The sequence below is a fragment of the Chinchilla lanigera genome, unplaced genomic scaffold (assembly GCF_000276665.1).
Source record: "Chinchilla lanigera isolate Chin_1 unplaced genomic scaffold, ChiLan1.0 scaffold00019, whole genome shotgun sequence".
NCBI lineage: Eukaryota > Metazoa > Chordata > Mammalia > Rodentia > Chinchillidae > Chinchilla > Chinchilla lanigera.
In genome coordinates this window covers 2,281,751-2,304,240 of record NW_004955420.1, presented here as the reverse complement: position 1 = coordinate 2,304,240, position 22,490 = coordinate 2,281,751, and the positions used below count along the sequence as shown (strand labels likewise).

General features: G+C 37.7%; 1 protein-coding gene across 2 annotated transcripts in view; it reads right to left on the bottom strand.

Annotated features, from left to right (window-relative positions):
- The window catches only part of Fndc3b (fibronectin type III domain containing 3B), a 261,521-nt gene that overhangs the window by 131,084 nt on the left and 107,947 nt on the right, over positions 1 to 22,490 (bottom strand). For both annotated transcript variants that reach the window (XM_013513455.1, XM_005383007.2), the window contains 2 exons: positions 14,194 to 14,437; positions 11,365 to 11,655 (listed from right to left, as the gene is read on the bottom strand). In XM_013513455.1, coding sequence (XP_013368909.1) covers positions 11,365 to 11,655; positions 14,194 to 14,437 — 535 coding nt within the window. The remainder of the gene's footprint in view (positions 1 to 11,364; positions 11,656 to 14,193; positions 14,438 to 22,490) is intronic.

Genomic DNA, 22,490 nt, shown 5'->3' with positions numbered 1-22,490 from the left:
TGTATTTTTTGTGTCTGCAGTCAAATTTAAGCCATTTTCCAGTGGGCGATAAGTAGTAAATGACGCTGTCACTGTGTTTAAAAAAAAAAACTCAATAGCTACATAATTGAGGCACCAATAACCACATTTTGACATAAGTAACGCCTGATTTTTAACAGAGCTTTCCAGAGATTTTGACATATTATGGAATGCTTTGGAACAACATTCTGCCAAAAGATAAATCTTCCTGAAAGACTAAATATTAATTTTTTTAAAGTACACTTGGCAAGACATTTAAATAGTTTTGAGGAACTCAGTGAACCCTGAACATGTCAGTTTCTCCATCTCTCTTCCTTTTAAGAATCTTACTGCTCCTTATAACTCGTGCCCTTTCAAATAATAGCAAAAAAGGGGTCAATATAAGTTCATCATGTGAACTAAGAGTACCAGTAATAAATGCTCTAATGAAAAAATTTTAAACATCATTTGGTAGACCTAGCTCTGCTCACTCACTAAAGCATGTTTCTTGCATGGGGAAGTTCTAGCAAGTCTAGAAAACAGGACCTATGCATTTCATAGAAATGTCATGAATATTCTTTTAAAATTACATATAAAGGTAAGAGTAAACTTCACAGCAAGAGCCTATCTAAAAAATAAATAAATAAAACTATCACTAAAATAACTTCAGATCACTATTCAAAACATCCAAAAATTAGATATAATGTATTTCTGCTCTTTCAAAGTTCTACTTAATAGTTCACTTTTGCTTTTCAAATCAGTATTTGTTGGCAAAGGATGCTCTAATCCAGCACCACACAATAATCCAAATAGGAAAACAACAGATTCTATGCAGAGGGAGATTTGTTTAAGTAAATCCTCCAGTTATAAAGGCAAACAGCCTTCCCTCTCTCCCTCTGGAAAATACTAACCTACCAGGAGTGGAATATATAAAATGGAACTATGATATTACTCTTATTTTCTGCCTCTTGTTTTTTCCAAATTATCTTTATTCCACAGTCTATCTAATCTTCCCTGCCCATGGTACATGTTCCTTTCATGCCACTTGGTTTTCTACTGTTGCCCCTTTCTTTTATTCCCACATTCTATTCTTTCAGGTCCTTCTCATCTCTACCCCCCAATATGGTGCAGTCTTCCTGACCTATGACAATTCTCTTTTGGGCCTGGACGACACATATCTGCCACTATCACCTGGTCTTTGCAGCCCTTTTCTAAATAACATCCACATGGAAAGATCCATTCTTCTGATGCAGCTGGAAAGAAGCAATTACAATCTGGAAAGACAAGAGGGAAATAAAGGGAATCCATTTTCCAAAATGCTAACTCAGCACCAAAGAAAAAATGAGGAAATTTTATAGCCAACCATGGGGGCATTTACGCTCATTACTTTGTAACTTGTACTAAGCTGGAATTGCTATTATTTCCAGGGGCTTTTCCCATTTCACATTTGTATTCTCAGTAGAATTTCAAGGTCTCCTTAAAGTACCAAAAACTGAAACAGAATAATATATTGGGCTGCACCCTATGTTTGATTGAGTAAATTTAAAATACAAATCAAAACTGATTATGGCAGAAAGCATAACCTATGTGTAGTATATTTGCAATACTGACTATAAATGTCATTTTATAATACTGATCATATAAAACGAGAAATTCAACATTCTGTTTCTTCATTAGGCAGTTTATGCAGTGATACTAGCACTTCATTCAACTGAAGGAGAAGCGATAACAACAATCAATGTTGATGCAACTGCAGGAATTTGTCAGAATTCCATCACAAATGCTGAGAGAATTCAAGATATAGCAGATACAGAGTCTTCTAATACCTAGCAAAGTAACTGAGAGTGGTCAGGGTGTTGAGGAGGTTTAAATTCGATGAAGGAGCCCTGTCATACCCCTCAGACTCACATACAGAATGCAGCCCAGAGAGGAGGCAGAGGAAAAGTTGGGCAGAGAGGACTGAATTGTATTCATGAGGTTGGCTGTAGGGTGGCAATAGTCAGAATCTCTTTTTTTTTTAGTGGATGCCCTGAATCCTCTCATATTGCAAGATCCTGGCATTCTCTGTTATGTCATGCCAAGCCAATCTTGAAGAGAACCTGTCCCCAGCACCCCGGGAAAAGTACCTCTAGGCTAGGGTTTTGCTAACACCACAGATAGGAACCAGCTCTCAGAAGCAGAACTGTGCCATAGTTTTTCTTCATCAGTGCTTTATAACAATTTTAAAATAAGTGGCTAAAACTGTGTTAAGAACCCATGACAGCCCTTTGAATAAGTGCTCTTAATTATCCTCATTGTAAACACACCTAGTGCAAAAGAAGCTTAGAGAAATTACTTATCAGGCCCCATGGCACACAGCTCACAAGAGGCAGAGGTGGCTAGATTTGTAAGGTCCCAACTAGAACGTTGTCTAAGCTCACCACATTTGTGGGGATGACCTCTAACCCAGTTAAACTCAGAATTTAATTTGGCTAAATGAGAGAATAACATACAAAAGTTTCAATTCAATAAAATTGAGGGTTATATATATACCAGAAACAAACCATATCATCACTTATACCTGCTGTTTAAAGGGTTCTTTGGAATGACATGTATTTTGCCAACATGGGTTCTGATGTCATCTAAATGCTGCTCTGATCAGTTCCCAAGAAAGCAAAAAAGCAGAGAAAATAATATGGGTTTACTGAGCTAAGTACTACATATGGTAGTAACTAATCAAAATTCTGCCCTCAAACTTCTGGTGAACATTCACTTTGAAAGAAAACTCAAAGAATTTTTTTTGGCATGTTGTTTGTCTTTTTTATATTTCAGTGAAATATGTGAAGCTTCAAGTAAAATTTAATGGGTTAAGACTTCTTAAACGGACATGACAAAAATATCTCATCCTGTCTACTGAAAGATTCCTGTAGTTACACCACTAAAACGTGGGGAGGGGGCGGTGGCGAATCTTCACTATATACCGTACTCTACTTATTAGCAACAAGTGGGCCACTACAGTTTCCTCTTTGCTGAACAGCTAAATTTGACTCTGACTGAAATGACATACTATATTCTTTTAGGAAAATAGTTACTTATAGTTTGATTTCTCTAGACTTGGGCCTTGAAGGAGGATGCCTACATCAGAAAGCATGTGTTAATGAGGAGCATGCTGCTTATGAAAATAACCTTCTGTCCCCTTTCCATCTCACACATAGGCAACTGCAAGGCTGCAACTGCAAGGCCATAAGGGCTGCTCAGCCCTCATCAGTCGCTCAAAGGGCTCCAAGACAGAGGAGATGGCTCTGGCAGACTCCAATGATGGCAGTGATGGTGCTAATGGCCTAGTTCCCTGCCAAGAAGAACATCTCTTGCATTCTGATCCAGAGATCCACATTTTCTTTTTAAAACTTAAAAGGCTATTTAGGCTTGTTTGGACTATTTTCACTTTTCAGACTTTACTTGGCAGCAAAATGAGTGAATGCCACAGGTCTGAGTTCATTTTAATTTTTTCATGTTTTCTACATATTTTTGCCATTCTCAGGATTCATGGGCAGCTATACTATGGGTGAAAACACAATACTACTAATGGAGAGATGAATCAACACGGAAATTCCCTCTAGAAACTGTTTTCAAATGTGGTAGGGCGAGCACAGGGAAAACAGGAGAACTGGGCCCTGCCTACAACAGTGCTCCAACCTGTCTCCAGTCCTCTTACCACTGTCTGAGCATGCTTAGGACAGAATGTGCTGAAGAGATAGAAAAGATTATATGTGAAAGAAGAAATGAGCCACTGGTGAAGTATAAAAGCTCAACTAAATATCCTACTTTAAACAGAAAAGCACCGGCATCATCTCTTACATGGAGCTGAGACCAAAAGAGATTACGAAAAAAACCCTGCCCTGACTCCCGACATTCCTCACCTTATTAACATCAGGCACATCATTCCAAACAGAGCAAGCCACCAGGCACAGGTGGCTACAGCCATACCCTCCCAAAGGCCGTCCCATCTAGCAAAAGGACAGGCTCCAGGGGCTCACACATGTTCATAAAACCAGAACTTTCAACAATTCTTTACAATTAAAAATTAATTTTATTCTGAATAAACTTTCATGATGACTTTGGAAAGATATTTACACCCAATTCTAGTTTTTAAACTGATGATTTCAAAGTACAAGAAAAGAAAAATGGGGTTAGGGATTTAGCTCAGAGGCATAGCACCTGCCTGGCAAGTGCAAGGTCATGAGTTCGATTCCCAGTACTGGAAAAAAAAAAAAAAAGAAAAGAAAAGAAAAGAAAAGGAAAAGAAAAATGTCAGGGAGCAGCACCTGAAAAGTAACTAGAATATAAAGACCTGGCAATGAGGACCATTGCTGGGGTCAGAAGGAAATCTGTCATCTTGGAAGGAGAAAAGCACAAGAATAATGTCCTCCTCAAGGTTATGACTCTTATGTGGTGGAATCTGGTCTATGATAAAACCAAATCCTTGGACTGTTAGCAGTTCCAAAGTTCAAATGCCAAAATATGCTGTATGTTCATTTTTTCTATATTTGGAATTCTTGCCATTTTGTCCTCATTTTTCCCCACATGACTAAGTTCTAGAGGTCATCAGAGCCACTGCTACCTCTATGTCAGCAACACGAAAGGAACACTCCACCACTAGCATGTGCTCATCACTATACAGACAGTAAAACAAGTATGCTTCAACTTTTAAATTTAGTTTTTCAACTAAGTGCCTCCACCACCCCCACACCCTAGTCTGCCCCTGCCATTTAAAAGAGCAATTAAAAACTGGTCTACATTCAAAATGCCACATTTTTTTCCAAAGCTACTGAGCTAATCATCATCCAGAGTACCTGAGGAAACATGGATTGCTAGGCTCCACTTCCCCAGACTGTTGCTCTAGGGAAGGCCACAAGGGAGTTGCCTTACCAGCCCCTGGACTGGTGCCACTGTAGCTGGTCTAAGGCTATGAGTAGTCAGGTCTTGGGGCAAGGGATGGGTTCCTCAGAAAGCCTTGTGGGGTGGTGATAAGTAACCATGTTCCTCATCCAACCCGCAGGAGTTCCAATTCTGTTTTCAGGGTATGTGAGAGAGAGAGAGAGAGAGAGAGAGAGAGAGAGTGTGTGTGTGTGTGTGTGTGTGTGTCAGACAGAGAGAGAGAGAGAGAGAGATGGCGGTAGGGGTAGAGGGATACTGTATTTCACTGCAGATCTATATAAGACTGTTTGAAAAAAGAAAATCTGCTCACTGATAAGATTTTGCCAATCAGTCACCCTAACTCAGCTGTTCGTTTCCCAGGAAGGGAAACAAAGGCCTAGAGAAATACCTTGTTCTATGTCACACAGAACCAAATGCAAACTGTTAAATCTTATAATTCTAGTATGTTGTAAAACTCTTCCTGTAACGTGTGAAAAGGGGTAAGAATTAAGAATGAGGCAAAGTATCAACTGCACATACTACTTATTTTATACACACGATAAAGTGTTTGGAGCCTTAGCACCCTTGACTCCTTCCTACCGCCCTCGCTCTCTCCAAGTATTCCCCCAACCCACACACGCGCGCGCGCACACACACACACACCCCCAAACACATGCATAATAGGATATATCACCATCTCTCTAGAAGTTTCAATTTTCACTCTAAATTCACATAATCCTTTGTAAAACTGTATTAGCAAATAATCTTACTTTCTGAGGATAGATAGATGACAATGCTGGCTAAAAACCAAAGGTCTTCATAGAAATCTGGACCCTTTGTTTAGCATTTCCCACTGAGTAACTTCCTAGTATATCATCTACCTTGGATTCCACCAAGAATAAAACAGAAAGAATGAAACTTTCCTGCCACTGAATGAGGAGCAACAGAAACTTCTTCAACCTCTGTGATGAAAGTCAAATGACTATTTTAAAGGGCCTTTGGCCATAAGACAGGTTCAAGGCCCAGCTCTTGCACAACTATCCACAGACAAGGAAAATTTTTCCATTCTTGTCCTTGAACATCTGCCAACTTGATGCTCAATCACCAATCTAAAATCACATGCTAGGAAAGGCAAAAATTCTTGAGCTATTTTTCCCTAAGTTATCCTTCATTTTGGAGCATGAGGAAACAGGCTTCACTGAGGAGGGGCTGTCTGAGTTGCTTCTTGAAGGACAAAGTTGGAATCTGCTTGGTGGAGGAACTAGAAGAACAGGTCATAGACTATGAGGCACATTCATGGAATGGGGCAAACCACAAGGTCTAGGGGGGAAATCTGAAGTGCCAGGGGAGGTGGGTGGGAGCCACATTAAACAGTTTGGACTTTGCTCTGCAGATAACAGGAAATGCCTCGGAGGTTTCAAGGAAGGGAGCATCTCATTGAAATCTGATTGAGCTGTAGCCATAACACAGGATGGGATGGTGAAGAAAATGGGTGCTTAGGCATCTGAAATCATGAAGGCTCACCTTAAAGATCAGGCTGAGCAAAGGGAGTCATAACTGTAGCTTACGAGGAACCTATGTAAAGGCACTAGGGTCAGAATCCAGGACAAATGAAATCTTAGAAGGCTGTGCCCATCTTCTCATTTAGAGTTTAAGTGTCCCACAATAAGGCCAGGAGAAGTGTGAATCTAGCCACACTTGTGAAGTATGAATCAGAGCAACCCCCAAGGGTATGGTATGCATATGTACCCCAATTGCAGCCTCTCTCAGGAAAGCCTGGAAGCAACCTCAGAGGCAGTGGCTCAAGAGCTCAGAGTAACGTTTAACAGTGTTAGACAGGGTGAGATAAAGGAAGCTTACAAGAGAAGGAACTTGAGCGGGAGGATGTCAGATCATGAAGGAAAGAGAAAGGAACAGAGACAGCTGTTTAGAGAAGAGGATCTCTTGGATAAGTGGTAATTCTACAAACTAGGAATTCTGAAAATGAAGGAGACAGCAAGATTAAGATACTATACCTTAGATGTCAAGAACTGAGCTAGGTTATTTGTAATATTTACTAGTGGGAATTAAAATCACCATTGTATAGATGGGACTATAAAGATTTAAAGAATGCCAAATGTAAATAATTAGCAAGTGACAAAGTCTGATTCTAAACCAAGTGTGTCTGATACCAAAGCTCCATACTTTCTCTCTCCACATTGTGTCATTGGCTCCAAGGAAACAGGAATCCTGTATTTCTCTTGAGTATGCCATCAACTTTGTTATGTGAGCTGTTTTCCTGAAGTTAACAGTAAGAGACAGGAGGGGTGAACTACACAGCAATCCTTGAGCAATTTGTTCCAGGAAGAGGAAATGGCATTACAGCAGCATGTGTCCAAACAGAAACCGTATTCTAGAAAACAAAGCAATTAGGAATACAGAACTCATTTCACAAATACATACCAAATACCTATTATGTACCAGGCATAGCACAAGAAGGAGAATGAGAGTGGTGAGTAATACATACAAAGCTCCTATCCCATGTGGTGTAAAACTTGTTAACCATATCTTCTGAGGTGACCCTTAACATAAGCATATTTTCTATCCTGGCCAACCATTTCCTGCAATGTAGGTGTAGGTTAAAAAAAAACAAAACAAAAAAAAAGCCAAAACTAGTGAGAAGATTCTGATGTCAGAGGCCTGAAATGAGGTCCAGAGATCTCTATGGTTTCAAGTTCCATCAGCATTTCAGAAGCAGTTCATTGAGGGCACAAGGATCCAAGAGTACTTTATTTTCTCCATTCTTTTAATATGTCTGTTTATATTAACATAAAATTTTTACTTCTTTTATATGTCCTTAGTTTTATCACAAGACCAGGTACAAATTTCGTTCCCTTTTTTAAAAAGCATTTGTATGTACATGATAAACAGCAAAAAGGTACATAACAAGTAGATTTCTTCAAAAGTGAGGAAATTATGAAGGAAAACAACTAATTTTTTTGGAAATGCAGAGTAGAAACGCCACAAGCCACATCATGGTTAAGCACATGTGTTATTCTTATGCAAAGTGCATATATGTGAATAGGTAAATCACATTACTGTTAACTATGATTTAATATTAATCACGTGGTATTGTGAACCTAAGAATTATTTAAGAAGCTTACTTTCTGGTTACCAAAGATGCAATAAACTCAAGCCAAAAGATCTAATGGGAGAATGTTTTCATTCACAAAAGAAAGCAGGGGTCAGGGATATAACTCAGTGATGCAAGTGCCTGCCTGGCAAGCATGAGGTCGTGAGTTCAATTCCCAGTACCAAAAAACAAAAACAAAAACAAAAACAAAAACAACAAAAGAAAGCAGAAAGAACCCTCTGGGGACCCTCTGAACTAACAACCACATTCTGAAGCAGACATGTAGCATTCACAAGCAACACAACAGACCCCCAAGAACACGAGATGCTTTCCTGTTTGCCTGCTCACCCTAATGAATGTTTCCTTCCTTGCTTTGACAACTAGGAGGCTCAAAACCAAAAATATGGCCCACAACAAGCAGCTCTAAAGCATCCTTGTATGCAAACCTCGACAAACTGAGAACAAATGAGATGATTTTTTGAGCAGTTTTAGGTTCATAGCAAAACTGAGTGATGGGTTGTGGGGATAGTAGTTTTCAACTATTTGGGTAAACAGATTTTTTTTTAATCCAACATATAAACACGCTTAGCCTTTATTGACATGAGTGGAATGCATAACATATCCCATCTGATTCTTTGTTTTCACGGTTAAACATGTTCACAACAGAATTTTCAGTGATTTTGAGAAGGCAGACAATGCGATGAAAAAAGGAGCAAGAGACCATGTTTGGACTAAGCGTGTTTCTCCTCACATCTGTTCCCAGAAGCCCACAGCAAAAGTGATCTCTCTCTCTCTCTGTTTTTGGGGGGCCTTTCTGAGTCAGGGTTTCAGTATGCAGTTCAGGTTAGCCTTGAACTCACTTTGTAGCCCAGACTGGCCTCAAATTCACAGTGATCCTCCTGCCCCAGCCTCCTGAGAGCTGTCACTGCAGGCATGCACCACAACTCTCAGGTTGTGATATCATTATTATTCAACAAAATAACATGCTTTCTACACACCACCAAAGAACTTAAAGTGTTCACAGTAATTACATGTTCTCTTCCACTAAAATGCTTATAAATATATCTATGTATGTTAAGCAAGTATTTCAGTATAGATTTTAATGCAAACCCCAGCATTCACCTACAACTGGGAGAATATAAAAATATAGAGCAGATAACATGTTTGTGTATATGAGTTATGAAAGAGCTGCACATGTAAGAAAAGTACTTGTTTTTGCCAAATTTAAGCCATAACTTCATTAATTTTTGTGCTAACTTCAATGCTGCTTCATCTTTTCTGTTACCCTCATTCTCTTTTTGCCCCTTGGGTCTCATTTAGATTTATTTTACCTACTTCTTTTGTTTATACCTATGTCATCTACTGTACATCTTTGGTGTAAGTGGGGCAAAAATTAGGAAAGAACAAGAGGTCAAAATACTTCGAACTTCATAAGCTCTCGGACAACTTATACTTCTGTTCGGCTTCCTGTGGCAGTGCTGGGAAATGAAAACAGGATCTCCACACCAAGTTGCATCAGCAACCAGACTGCTGAGATTAACATGCATTAACAAACGCAGCCGATGTGGTCACCATAGGCAGGTTTATATCTTAACTTTTTGGTGTGAATTTTCTTATACACTCATGGCTAAACCAGAATACTGCTAATAAACCACCCACTATATACATGACTCAAAATAACATACTTTACCTCACAACTATGTACAAATATGTGTTAATCAAAATATATTTTCTTAAAATGATTCCAAACTTAGAAATTGTAGCATCATTTCACTAAAATTGATTGAACACTAGGCACCTTATATATATGACAGAACACCATCCTTTAAGAGGCTGAACCCTGAGCTCTTTTACATACTTGTTTATATTTTATTTAATAATTTTAAGAATAACTGCCAAAAGAATGAAAGATACAGAAAACAATAAAGAACAAAACTGAGCCAGGCGTGGTGGCGCACGCCTATAATCCCAGTACTTGGTAGGTTGAGGCAGGAGGATTGTTGCGAGTTCAAGACCAGCCTGGGCTACAAAGTGAGCTCAAGGCTAGCCTGAACTGCATAGTGAGACCCTGTCTCAAAAAGACCAAAAAAAAAAAAAAAAAAAAAAAAAAAAAAAAAAAGAACAAAACTGAAAAAGTTTATAATACAATCACATTTCAGTGTGTCTTACCCTTCCTCTTTCGCATCCTAAATTCACTCATTATAAATAACACAGACTTATTGACAGTGTGTGGTTTTGCCAAATCTCCTGCACCGTCAGAGGCTTATCTTCCCTTGATAAACACACATCCAAAACTTCCATCTCTTTTTCATTCACAAACACATTTTTACAGGTACATTCTGTTACTACCTAGATGAAGCACAATGAGGAATCACTGACTTTAATGAGTGTCATAATCATGTCTTTGACAGTTGTTCCACCTTTTTCTCCAGTAATTTGTATGTGTAAACTCATGCACTTTATAAAAATGTTGTCTTGTTTTTGCTTCGCTTCAATCAGTTTTCTATATGCCTATATAAAAAGTCTGATTTTTTCCTCTTGTGGCATTAAAATAAGTTGCCTCTAAATGTCACCCAAGAGCCAAGGATGTAGCTCAATAGTAGAATACTTGCTTAGCATGCCACAGGCCTTAAGTTTGATACTCAGTACCAAACACACAAGTATCTTCCTCCTCAAACCCACTGATCTATATCCTCAGCTAAATTAATACATAAAAGAACATGCCCTTTTCAACTGATATCTCACTCTATACACAGTGAGCTTCCTTCTTCCATCTCATTCTCAGCCTATGAATACTTCAATCAGAATGCCAAAGGTAGCGTTAAACCACAACTGATGTGTTTATTAGTATTTTAGACTTCTTTCTTCAAGGTCAGGTTATTTGACCTTTGAATACTTTTTGATGTTTGAAATTAAATAAAAATAGATTCCTGTTATGCAATGATAGATTTTACTACAGCACAGACATAATTTCATCTGGTTTATTAGTATAATTATTTTGAGACTTAAACCACCCCCACACTATTAGAAAAATTGCTCTACTTTGGATTTCTTCTGTATCTGCCTACTTAAAGTGAAACAGAAAAAGGAGAATGAGAAAACACTTTAGACACTTGTCACTCACTACGTAGAAAGTTACATGGCATCCGTGACAAGAAAGTAGTATTTCTACCATGAAGTATTAGTAAAAAATAAATGATATAATAGTTGTTCCTTACTAAGAAACAGATCAGAGAGGTACACCCAATCATTCCTAGAGGAAAAATGCACCCTATGAATGAATGTTCTTATGTAACAGATGGTTCCTCTAGACTGTCCCTGCCTCCATATCTCACTATGGCAAAAGTCACGAGCTTTACCTTGCAAATCTGAATCATTCGACTTTGGGCTGCTTCTTGCTCGCCGCTCTGTTTTCTTGATTCCAGGCCCACCACCACTGCCTCCGCCCCCACCTCCACCGCCTCCTCCACCATGCCCCTTCCCGTATCCGTTGTACACCGTGGTGCAGTTGCTTTTGTAGATGGAGGAAGGAGGGCTGTTCAGGCGGTTCTGGCGGTCAATCTGGCGATCTTTGAGTTTTTTGTGCGGAGGCTTGCTGTACTGGTCTTCCCGGGTAATGTAGCTAGACATTCCATACAGTGGTATTATTTCTGAAACAGATGAATGTGGCAAACAACAAGCTCAGTCCATGTTTTCAATAAAAAATTATTCAAGGGTCAAATGACCTGAGACTGAAGAATGAATTATAAAACACTAATAAAATTATAAAAAATATTTTTGAAAAATGCTATATGTAAAATATTGTTTCTAACCAACCAAGAAATAATCAATTATTTTTAAAAATACAATGTTTAGAGATCTTTCACAAAATATAGAGAAAAATGAAAATAAGATTGTCCTTAAACAGTTCACTGAGTGGGATTTTTGTCAGTGAAAATGTTTTTAGTCGTTGGAATACTAGGAAGAAATAAAACAAAATACCACTGTGAATATGTACTTATAATCAAGATACTTAAAAGTCTACTTATCCTTGTAGACAGAATAGCATTTCTATTGGAAAGCACATAGCAACCATAATATAAAGAGGTATTTGTGGCATTCAAAAGAGCTAATATTTGAAGATTACTAAAACAATGAAGTGAGAAGTTGCCAACAAAAATAATCCAACAGGCCTGGCAAGCACAAGGTCCTAAGTTCGATTCCTGGTACAAAAAAAAAAATTATAAAAATAAAAATCAAACATGCAAAAGCAAGGGAATTATTTAGGAGAAAATGTAGGGGAAACATAGGCAACCTCTGTAATCTAGTGCCAAAGGTAAGAAGCTGTGGTCTCAAAAAGTCTCTTTTGTGGTCTCAAATGTGTACAATTAAATCTTATGGTCTAGGATGGTAAAGATGCAGATTAAACCTAAATTTGTAAGTCAGTTTGAAATCATTTAAGGCATCAATAAAAATGACATTGCATAACAAAGAAATTGGGTCCTATATCTTTATAAGGATAAAAAGGTCTCTTATGTATGGACTAACCAACCATATAAACTACTACCTAATTCTAAATACTTCTGAGAGTGAAAGAGAATTTCTGATTTTAATTTGAAAGGAAGCCACTTTATTTGTACATTATAGTTCTACGTTATTTTAATGAAATTAATCAAAATATGCCATGAAATAAAGGCTAAATTTTTTTATTGAATTGTAATGGTGATTTAAATCTAATGTTACCTCCCCTAAAACTGCAAAGGAGACCATTTACAAAACAGTCACTGAGTGGCATCCCACAAACAAAGTGTTAAAATAAGGCAGTGCACATGTGACTTATCGGGGGACAAGTCAGGCACTGTGGCTCTTCCTGCATCATTACAGTTCAGATACAGCCAGAGTCGGACAACTGCTTAAATATTTAGTGCATAGTGTATCAAAGCACTGAGTGCTTTTTTAAAAGTTAACTAAATTTTTTTTCAGTTTTTATCTAAATGTTATTTTCAGACGGTAAGCTTACTACTTGGTTTATTTATTTATTATATGTATGACCAGCCAAAAACATCAAATTACTAAGAATGCTATGGTTTTTACTGATTTGATGTTTGGTATCATTTACTCACAACCTGCTATAAAAATAGGTGATTATTTTGAATTATGCTATATTCCTTTATGGCTACTAAAAAAGCCCAAACTCTATCCCTAAGTTACACTAAGATATTTCACTTAAAATACTCATCTCAAATTTTTCTTTTGTTAATAAGAAAAAACTGCAATGTGAAATGAATATGCAAGGAAAATACTGACAAGGGACTTGATATAGGCACGAGAAAGCAAGGTGATACCTTGTTTAAAAAAAAAAAAAAAAAAACTCTATAGTGTAACAGGGATTTCACATACAATTATCTGAACCAACGTAATGAATGTTTAAAGTAGTAAAATGCTCCAATTCATAGTCAGACTCGGAAAACTATCACTGTGCAAAGTCCAAGAGTCTAAAGTCTAGTTTTTCCTTTGATTATCTGGTTTCTCAGCATCCATTTTGACAGAGAAAGGCTTTCGTTTAAACCAGGACCAAGAGTAAAACTTTAAAAAGACATATTTTCGGCAGCCCTCAGGCTCTTTCCATTGCAAGGTACAACCAGTGAAACTGCGGCTGCACTAATTAATGTCTAGTCTCAAACTAAAAACAGGTTCAGGAGGGTCATCGCAACAGTGAGAGGATTTCTGGGTTCTGCCAAGATAGATCTTCCAGGAAACCCAAAGGATATTGAAATTTTATAATCTTCTAACATTGGAAATAGGACACAGAAGACTTCAATTTCCCTTTTACTGCTGGGCCATACCAATGCCAAAGAAATAATGTCCCACAGTCCTGCTTCAGGCCGCTCCTACATAAACACATGTGAAGAGGACATAGGAATGTGGACTAGATCACAGCCTCTCTTCTCAAACATAAAGTGGTTATTCCACTCCTCGGTCTCTGAGGAGCCGGAGGAGGAGGGTGGAATTTGGGGAAACTGAGACAGAAGGCTGCAACCCACAAAGTAATCCTTCAAGACACAATTCAAGACAAAGCAAGCTAGGAACTTCCCAGGAGTTTTATACCAGAGAACCTGTCTACTACATATTATTATAAAAGAAACAAAAAGGGAGTGCATGAGCTATCTAAGTATTACAATCAGTTTCACTACCAATGATTTACTTACCTTGCTCACTGTATATTGTAGGAGGAAGGTGGTGCTGAGGAAAAAACTGAGGTGGCATATCTCCAGGCCCAGTAACTGGAGGATAGTAAGCCGTATGGGAGTTATGGATGAAATGGGGGTGATGGGCCAGGTAGGGGGGAAGGTGATGGGTGGGAGACATGGCTGAGGGGTAGCTTGGAGGATAACATTCTGGAGACTGCGGTGTGACTACCACCCGGCGGACTCCAGTACTGTCTTCAATCACCTGAAGACAAAAGCAAAAGGAGAGAATGTAGCAAGCACTATCGGCAAACAAACTATAAATATATACAGCATTAATAACTTTCCCTTAGTTTTAATTTTCTTTTCTCCGTTGAAAAAATAATGTTACATTTTTTTTCTGTAATTCAACCAGTTCAGGTGAATTCTGAAAAGGGTTCTAGAAGTGATGACATTTAACTATTAAAATTCACAAAAATGAAATATGTAACCACCATCTGATTTTGATTCCACAAAACTATTTTGGACATGCAACTGTCCGATAATAAATCTTATTTTTGTCATAACACTTTCACTGGCTTGGGTTTTTATTTTTAAAATATAAAACTTCCTATCTGAGTATATGCCTGATTGTTTTAAATACTTGATTAGACACAAGGGCATTTTTTTTTTTTTTTTGGTACTGGGAATCAAACTCAGGGCCTTGTGCTTGCCAGGCAGGCACTTGTACCACTGAGCTATATCCCCTACAAGAGCATTTAATGTGTGCTTAAATTGATGTTAGGAGTGAGTGACTGAAAATAATCATTAGCTCAATAGTTTTCCAGAAAGAGGCTTTCTGGGCCTTGTAAGCATATTTCCCTGGCTGGGCTTTTAGATTTATCTGACAACATTCTGCCCCATTCCTTTTTTAACACACACAATTCAAACATCATAAAGGCTTTCGGAAACAAAGTAAGCATTTTCGTCAGAAGCTCGCATTTAAAATCTGGAACCAAGGATGAGAATGGATGAAATGAAGGCTGACACTTGAGCACTCCTAAATCAAGATGGACGCTGTTCCCAAGCTGTGTAACATCACAAGTGTTGAGATGGAAGACCTAGGAAGGGCAACCTATTATATGAGAGTAAGCCAATCAACATTCTATCCATAGTTTCTCTAAATGTTTTCAGATTCACCCAAAGCAAGCAACTGAGGCACTGCAACGCCAATATTTATGGCCTCCCATCACCAACATCACGCTCTCTGCTTTGAAATCTAAAGCAGAATTGGCAAAGGCTTCAAGGACCTCAAAAAACTATAGGACTGAGAAAACTAGTAGAATGGGATCTGAGTCAGGGTACCTGAGCTCAGTGGTAGAGCACTTGGCTAGCATGCACAAGGCTCTAGTTTCCACCCTTAGCACCAAAGAAACAAAACAAAACAAAAAAGTAAATTTAAAGCCAGCACCAGGCTCATAAAAAGACACAATAATAATAGGTCTAATCCAGTATTTAAAACAATCAGGCATATACTCTGACAGGAAGTTTTACTTTTAAGAAATAAAAATCCAGTCCTGTATATTTGAAATGGATTTCTCATTACACACCAGGAGGCTGATTATAGGCCAAAAAAAAAAAAAAATGATTTAATCATGTATAAACAACAACAACAAAAAAAAACAAAAACCCTGCTTAGCTTCAGTTTTAAAAATACTACTTAAGCCAAATTGGCAAGTCTACAAATGTTTAGTCTATACTTTAGTGTGCAAGATAAATTTAGCTTGAGTTTTAACAGCCATTAATCTTTAGGTTAAGAAAACAAAAATCTTTCTTTTTTTTGTTTTGTTTTTTTGTTTTTTTTTTTCTGGTACCAGGAATCGAACTCACGACCTTGCGCTTGCCAGGCAGGCACTGTGCCGCTGAGCTAAATTCCCAGCCCCAGTCTTTCTTTTTTCAAGAAACCTACTAACATAGAAGTCTCTACTATGTTAATATTTCATTTAATAAAACAATATTAACACCTTAAAATTAAGATTCAGAATCATAGTCTCCATGGAAGCTCAGGATATAATCTTTCAGTATTCTTCAATAAAAGTTACTCCTCTGAGACTTGGTTAAGCTAATCACATTAACCAATTTACTAGTATACCACTGCTAACTTACAAATATATGTGAAACAGGGTTTAAAATCATGATATACTGACAATTATCTGCAAAGTACCTTCTTTTTTTGTCTAAAATGCAGAACATGAATATGCTGTTTGGTAGCATACTATGTAATTTTAGTATAAATATGATCAATGTATTGTTTTCACCAGGCACATGCACTATTGTAGCATCTTCTTTCCTTCTCCACCTACAAATAGCTACTAAAAAAATGCATAATACATAGTCCAGATGTTTCTCTTTCAAGAGACTTTCACAGAACCTTCAAAGATCCATGAAAACATTTATTTTTAAGAGGTATACAACCTTTCTTATTTCAGTGAGTGTAAAACTTACAATAATCAACCCACCACATGTACTTCAATAAAATAAGAACAAGGCTCCCATTAAGTTATGAAGATCACCTTGCACTTTCAACAGCAGTCATTACAGTAAAAATTGTCACTATTTTCTCATATAATTTGACTTTAAAAAGATTCATCAAAAAGCATTTAAAAAGAAAACACATCCAATGAGGAGCAGGGCTACAAAAATGAAGGAGCTTAAAAGACTGCCTTTTTAGTTCTCTAAGAACATCTGTACTACTCAGAAAATTTAGTAAATGTCAGTCTGCAGTATAAATTGCCGCTCTCTCTCTTTCTCCCTTTCTCTCCCTCTTTCTCCTTCCCTTCCTCCACCCTTCTCACGATCAACCAAAACAGATTTCTAGTTAGAAAATTGAGGTGTAATCAAAATACATGGTTAATATGTAATTTTTTAAAAATTATGACAAGACACATTACCCCATCATTCTTGACACTTTTCAAAGCAGTTCTGGAAGTCCTCATTTATGAGTATCTTTATGAGGTAGGATCAAAAATACAGTAAATGCTGCTGCCAAGTGCCACATAACAAAAGGCAGACTCATAAAAATATTATAGTGTGTCCTCATCCACCTTATTCATCAGATCTGGCACCATGTGACTTGTGGCTCTTCCTTAAAGTCAAAATGATTATGAAACGTAATTGTTTCAAATTGATTAAGGACATCAAGGCAGGCAGGGCAGCACCACTAAAGACAGTCATAGAACCTTTAGAACTTTCAAAAAGTGTTAAGAACAATGGACAAGTGTGCTTGAAGTGTAGGAGGCAAGTATTTTGAAGGGGATTAATGACAATCCGTCTTTTACTGAAATAATGTTTAAGTATTCACCAAACTGATTATACATCATAAGTAACATTTTGAAACCAAAATTGCCAACACACATAAAAATTGTTTGACAGCCCCATTTCTAATTATCTTAATTTACTTGGTAGTATTTGTGAAACATATTTACATGTTTGTGCATAATGGGACACTTTCAGAAAACAGCTCTTCCCAAACCTAGGCCTATCTTTCATTTCGAAAACTGAAATGTTAATTCTAACATGAGTACACAAATCTCAAAATATGTATTTATTAATATTGGGCTAACTTGTCTTTCATAACATTAATTGAAATATTTTAGTTACCAAATTCAGTTGTGAAATATCTAAAGAAATTATGCCTATGTTCCCCCAAAGAATAATCAAGACTGGAGATCAATAATAATTGGCAAAAGAACAAACAACTCAGCAAATAGTGGCAATAATATCTTTGTTTAATAAAGATGCTGCACAAATATATAATTTTAGCAGAAGAATTTGGACATCTGAAGGAGTTCAGCCCAAAAGTGTTGAGGTATTAAAATATGCCTTCAATCTTTATAGGTGACTATGGGATAGACAGATTTATCTCCTTTGGGGGTAAATAAAATTGTGACTGTGTTCAAAGACAGACAAATCACCTGTATCAATTCAACAATCATTTCACAACACATACTAAGTACTGAATATTCAAAGGTGAGAAAAATATGTGTTAAACAGTAAGGTTCATCTACACAGCCTAAGGATAATACAAAGTAAAACATTATACTAGGTCTTAGTAAGTGCTGTTACAGAAATCAGAACAAAATACTATGATTTCTGAAATCAGAACAAGTATTCTTCATTTAGATTTTTCCCAGCTCTAAGTATCATTCATGTGAAAAAGAACACTGTGCTAGATTCTCACATTGCATCCTTTTGTGAGCTGAACTTTGCTTTCCACATTTCAAATTCTTACGTTGAAGTCCTAATGCTCAATACCTCAAAATGTGCCTGCATTTGGAGACAGGGGCTTATAAAAGAGTACCTAAGTTAAAGCAAAGTCATATGGGTGGACCCTGATTCAATATATGACCACTGTCCTTACAGAAGGGGGAACTGGGACACAGAGAGAGGGAAGACCATGTGAAGACACCAAAAAGACCATCATCTACAAGGCAAAGAGATGCCTTAGAAGAAACCAAATCTGCCAACACCTTGATCTCACTTTTAGCCTCCAGAATTGCGAGATAATAAATTCATGTTGTGTGAGCCACCATGTTTGTGGGACTTTGTTCTAGCAGCCATAGTAAACTAATACACCATCTATCAGGGTCTCAGAGCAGGAAGCTTGAATTCAAGTTTTGCCTAATTTAAATTCTACAACAAGCCCTGGGGTGAGGGGGTTCTTCTTTAAAAAGTCGTGCATCTATCTTCCATCAACAAAAATCCAGCCATCTTCTTCAGGCTAACAAAGAAAGTCAGCCTGATGCTAAATACCAGCTAGTTTGGTATTATGTTGTTTTTTTTTTTTTTTTCCAGCTCAATAAGTGTTTACTGAAAACATCCATATGCCTAAGATTGCTGCTTTCCTGTGGTCTAGACATAAGGTTAAGCAGCCAGCGAAGACAGCACAAAATGCTTTTTAAAAAAAAGGATAATCTTTGTACTACTTACAGGATGGTTTTACAAGTATAACCAAAAGAACAATTAAAGCCAGACAAAATGGTCGACACAAGGGCTCATATAGAGGGAGCTAACTGTTAGTAATCTGGGGTGGGAGATAAGAGAGGACCTCACAGAGTCCTATGTTTCTGCCAGCTACCTCACTTAACTTCCCTAACCACCTGAGAGTTAGACATTAATGTCCTATTTTACTTTAAAGAAACCAAGCCACAACAGCCTGATTAAGAAGTACAGCTAGTTAAATCACAGGATGAGAACTTTCATACTGGTCTGTATACCAATGTTTTTGTTATGTGTAAGTTTAACAGTTGTTAGGGATGCTGTGAAGTAAATATGCAAACAATCAACTTTTGAGAATTAGGCCACGTGGGTTATTAAGAGCTGTGAAAGGTTTCTATACACAGCCAATATCTACTGACTACCTGCTGCTGTGCTTTACTATTCTCACTCTGAAAGGAGTCAGGACATGTTCAAGCCTGACACAAAACAAAGGCTAAATCTTACCACCATGACTACTATCAATGTTACCACCTCATTAAATCCTCCCAGCAATCCTGAAGCATAGGAAATTGGAGTACATGAATCTCCATTTTAGAAATATGAAGAATGAAGCTAAGGGAAATCAAGCTAACTTGCTTAAAAATGTAGACCGGTAGAGAAAAACTCAAGTTTGAGTCCAGAATTAAAATGAATCTCATAAAAAACAATTATGTTCTGAGTAATCTATTCTCCTAACTAACATCAATGGAAGGTAGTTTTCCTTACTGAACTGGAATGTTCCACAGGAATATTAACAAACTCTTCAGCTCCTGAAACTCTTTTCTTGTACTACTGGACTGCAAAACTGTAAGAATCTAAAGAGAAGCTTAAAAGATAGGAAGCAAAAGAAAAACAGTATCAGCCTGCCCTGAAATGCCAGGATGATACAGGAAGTGGGCCAAGCAGATTCTGCAGAAGGACACACGGAAGTCCACAAACAAGGACATGGCACAGTGTGCCTGCCAGCCAGCCTGACGGAGCCACTGGGACACAAATCACTGGGAGCAAGTGAGTTTGGAAAAGCCAAGTCAAGCTCAATTTCTAAGTGCTAAAAATCTGTCTGAAGGTGTTACCAGGCCCTTGCAGGAAGGATGGATGTCTCAGATAACACTGAGCATGCAAGCAATGAGCAAAGAAACGCCAATCAGCTCAAAACAGCTGATGGACTGAAAGACAGTGGGCGAACAACAGGTCCAGACTGTTCCCAACCAGACTGGTGTTCACTCTCCCACCTAGCACTGCTGTCCTACATTAGCCTAGATGACAGTCCGACTCTAAGTCCCACAAAATCAAAGGGCACATCCAAAGCTTTCAATAAATGTTGGTAAAATAATAAATAAATAGAACCCCTCCCAAAGAATAATGTTCATCTACCTTAGATTGGTATGTGCCAAGAATACTAACACATTCATTATCAAATTTTTCTCCCTATAACACTGGTAAATAGCTTGCATTCTACTCTCAAATTGCAGACAGTCTCAGGTCTAGGGAATAGCTCAGTAGAACACCTGACTGGTATGTGCAAGGCCTTGGGTTCAATAACTACCACTTTAAAAATACAAAGTAAAATTTTAGAAAAATCTGAACCCAATGAATTGTATATCCATCATTCCTGATCCTCTTATTTTAAATGGTGTACATTTATACAGAAAGACCATATATCTCCAGTGTAAGGTCTACTTCACTCCCAAATGAGGCTGGGCAGTTATATTTTATTCATCACCAGCCAGGCGTACAAAAGCATCAGCTGTAGAAAGGATGGAAATAAGTTTGCTCCCTGTGTTATCTCTTTGGTCCAACTATTTATGACTTACTATTATATTACAGTTAAGGGACAATGTAGTGATTTCTTCACATCTTCTGAAAGATGAAGGAAACTCACAAAGAGACACAACTTATACACCCAAGATAGGCCCTCAGTTGGCTGGCTATAACAGCATCTTGTACCTTGGCTACCCAGACTAGATGACCCCATAGGGACAGGCACATATACCTCAGTAAGTGCTGAGCTTCTCAGGATACTGCTGAGACCTAAGGCCTCCCTTCAAAGCAGGGACATGTGAAAAGTACAGCACTGAGGGCAAAACAGCAACCTGATTAAACTGGATTTACAGTCAAATGTCACAGTAATAGATCATACAGTTTACATTTAATAGTTTACAAAGTGCCTGACACAGACCCTGACTCATATTAATACTTATATGATCTTCTAACCCAATCAACATCATAGTCCTACCTAAATTCTGGATGGAAGAAAATCTTCAGGTGTAATTAATTAACTAAACCTAAAGTAAGCTAAGTAAATAACAAAGTTTACACCAAGTATTCAGACTAGAAATACTATACTTTTTCCATCACTTTTCTTTGTACATTGATCTAAATATCAAAACAAAAGAAAATTTGAAAGTCAAAAATTGAAACTAGTCCTCCCAATATGTATGGCACATTATAACACCAAGCAAGTAGAAAAAAAAAATTATATCCATGGAGTTTCAGTCAATAACAAAACAGGCCAAACAATTATTTCAGTCTAAATGGAAATGCTATTTTAAGGAACAGAATACCTGTCAGGTGACACACAGTAAGTAGAGATCTGATGGTTTAATTTGTACCCAGCTGAGCTGTCTTGAGATGTGAATAAAGCTATCAACAGTAAGAATCTGCAATGCCTCTCCATCAATCAGAGACAGCCGATCACATCTTCTCAGCTGAGCTTCTCATATCCTCAGAAACAAGGCAGATTGTTCCAGGGATGTTGGCACAAGAACAGAGCCTTCCATAGCTAACCCAACAGGCACCTAGTAGAGTCCTCAACCATAATCTACACATGTACATAGAATATGCAATTTTAAAACTTTCACAGTGCAGATAATCTCCCCAGAGAAGAACAACCAAGCATTATACTTGTACCTTTCAAGAAACTGTGGTACAGATTTGATGAAGGTTACCTCATTAGTATAGGGGTGGAACCCATGTCTGAAGTATTTTCAAACCTAGGCTTTCTCTATTCCTGCACTATCCCACTTGGATGAGAAGATGGGTATGAGAAATAAAATAAGGAAATGGGATGTTGCCGTTCCCAGTGGCAGGTAGTGTCTAAGTTTCAGATGTACTGCTATAACTCACCTACTGTGGGCCATTACACATGATTTGAAGGCCCTGACAGATCCACAGTCCCTTCCTCCCCAAGGGTAAGAGGAAAAGAAAACAAGGGACTCTGAATTTAGAAATTACATTTTTATTTTCATTAACCTCTAACTGAAATTTAGTATTTCCTTCAAGTTACAGTAATATTAGCAGTA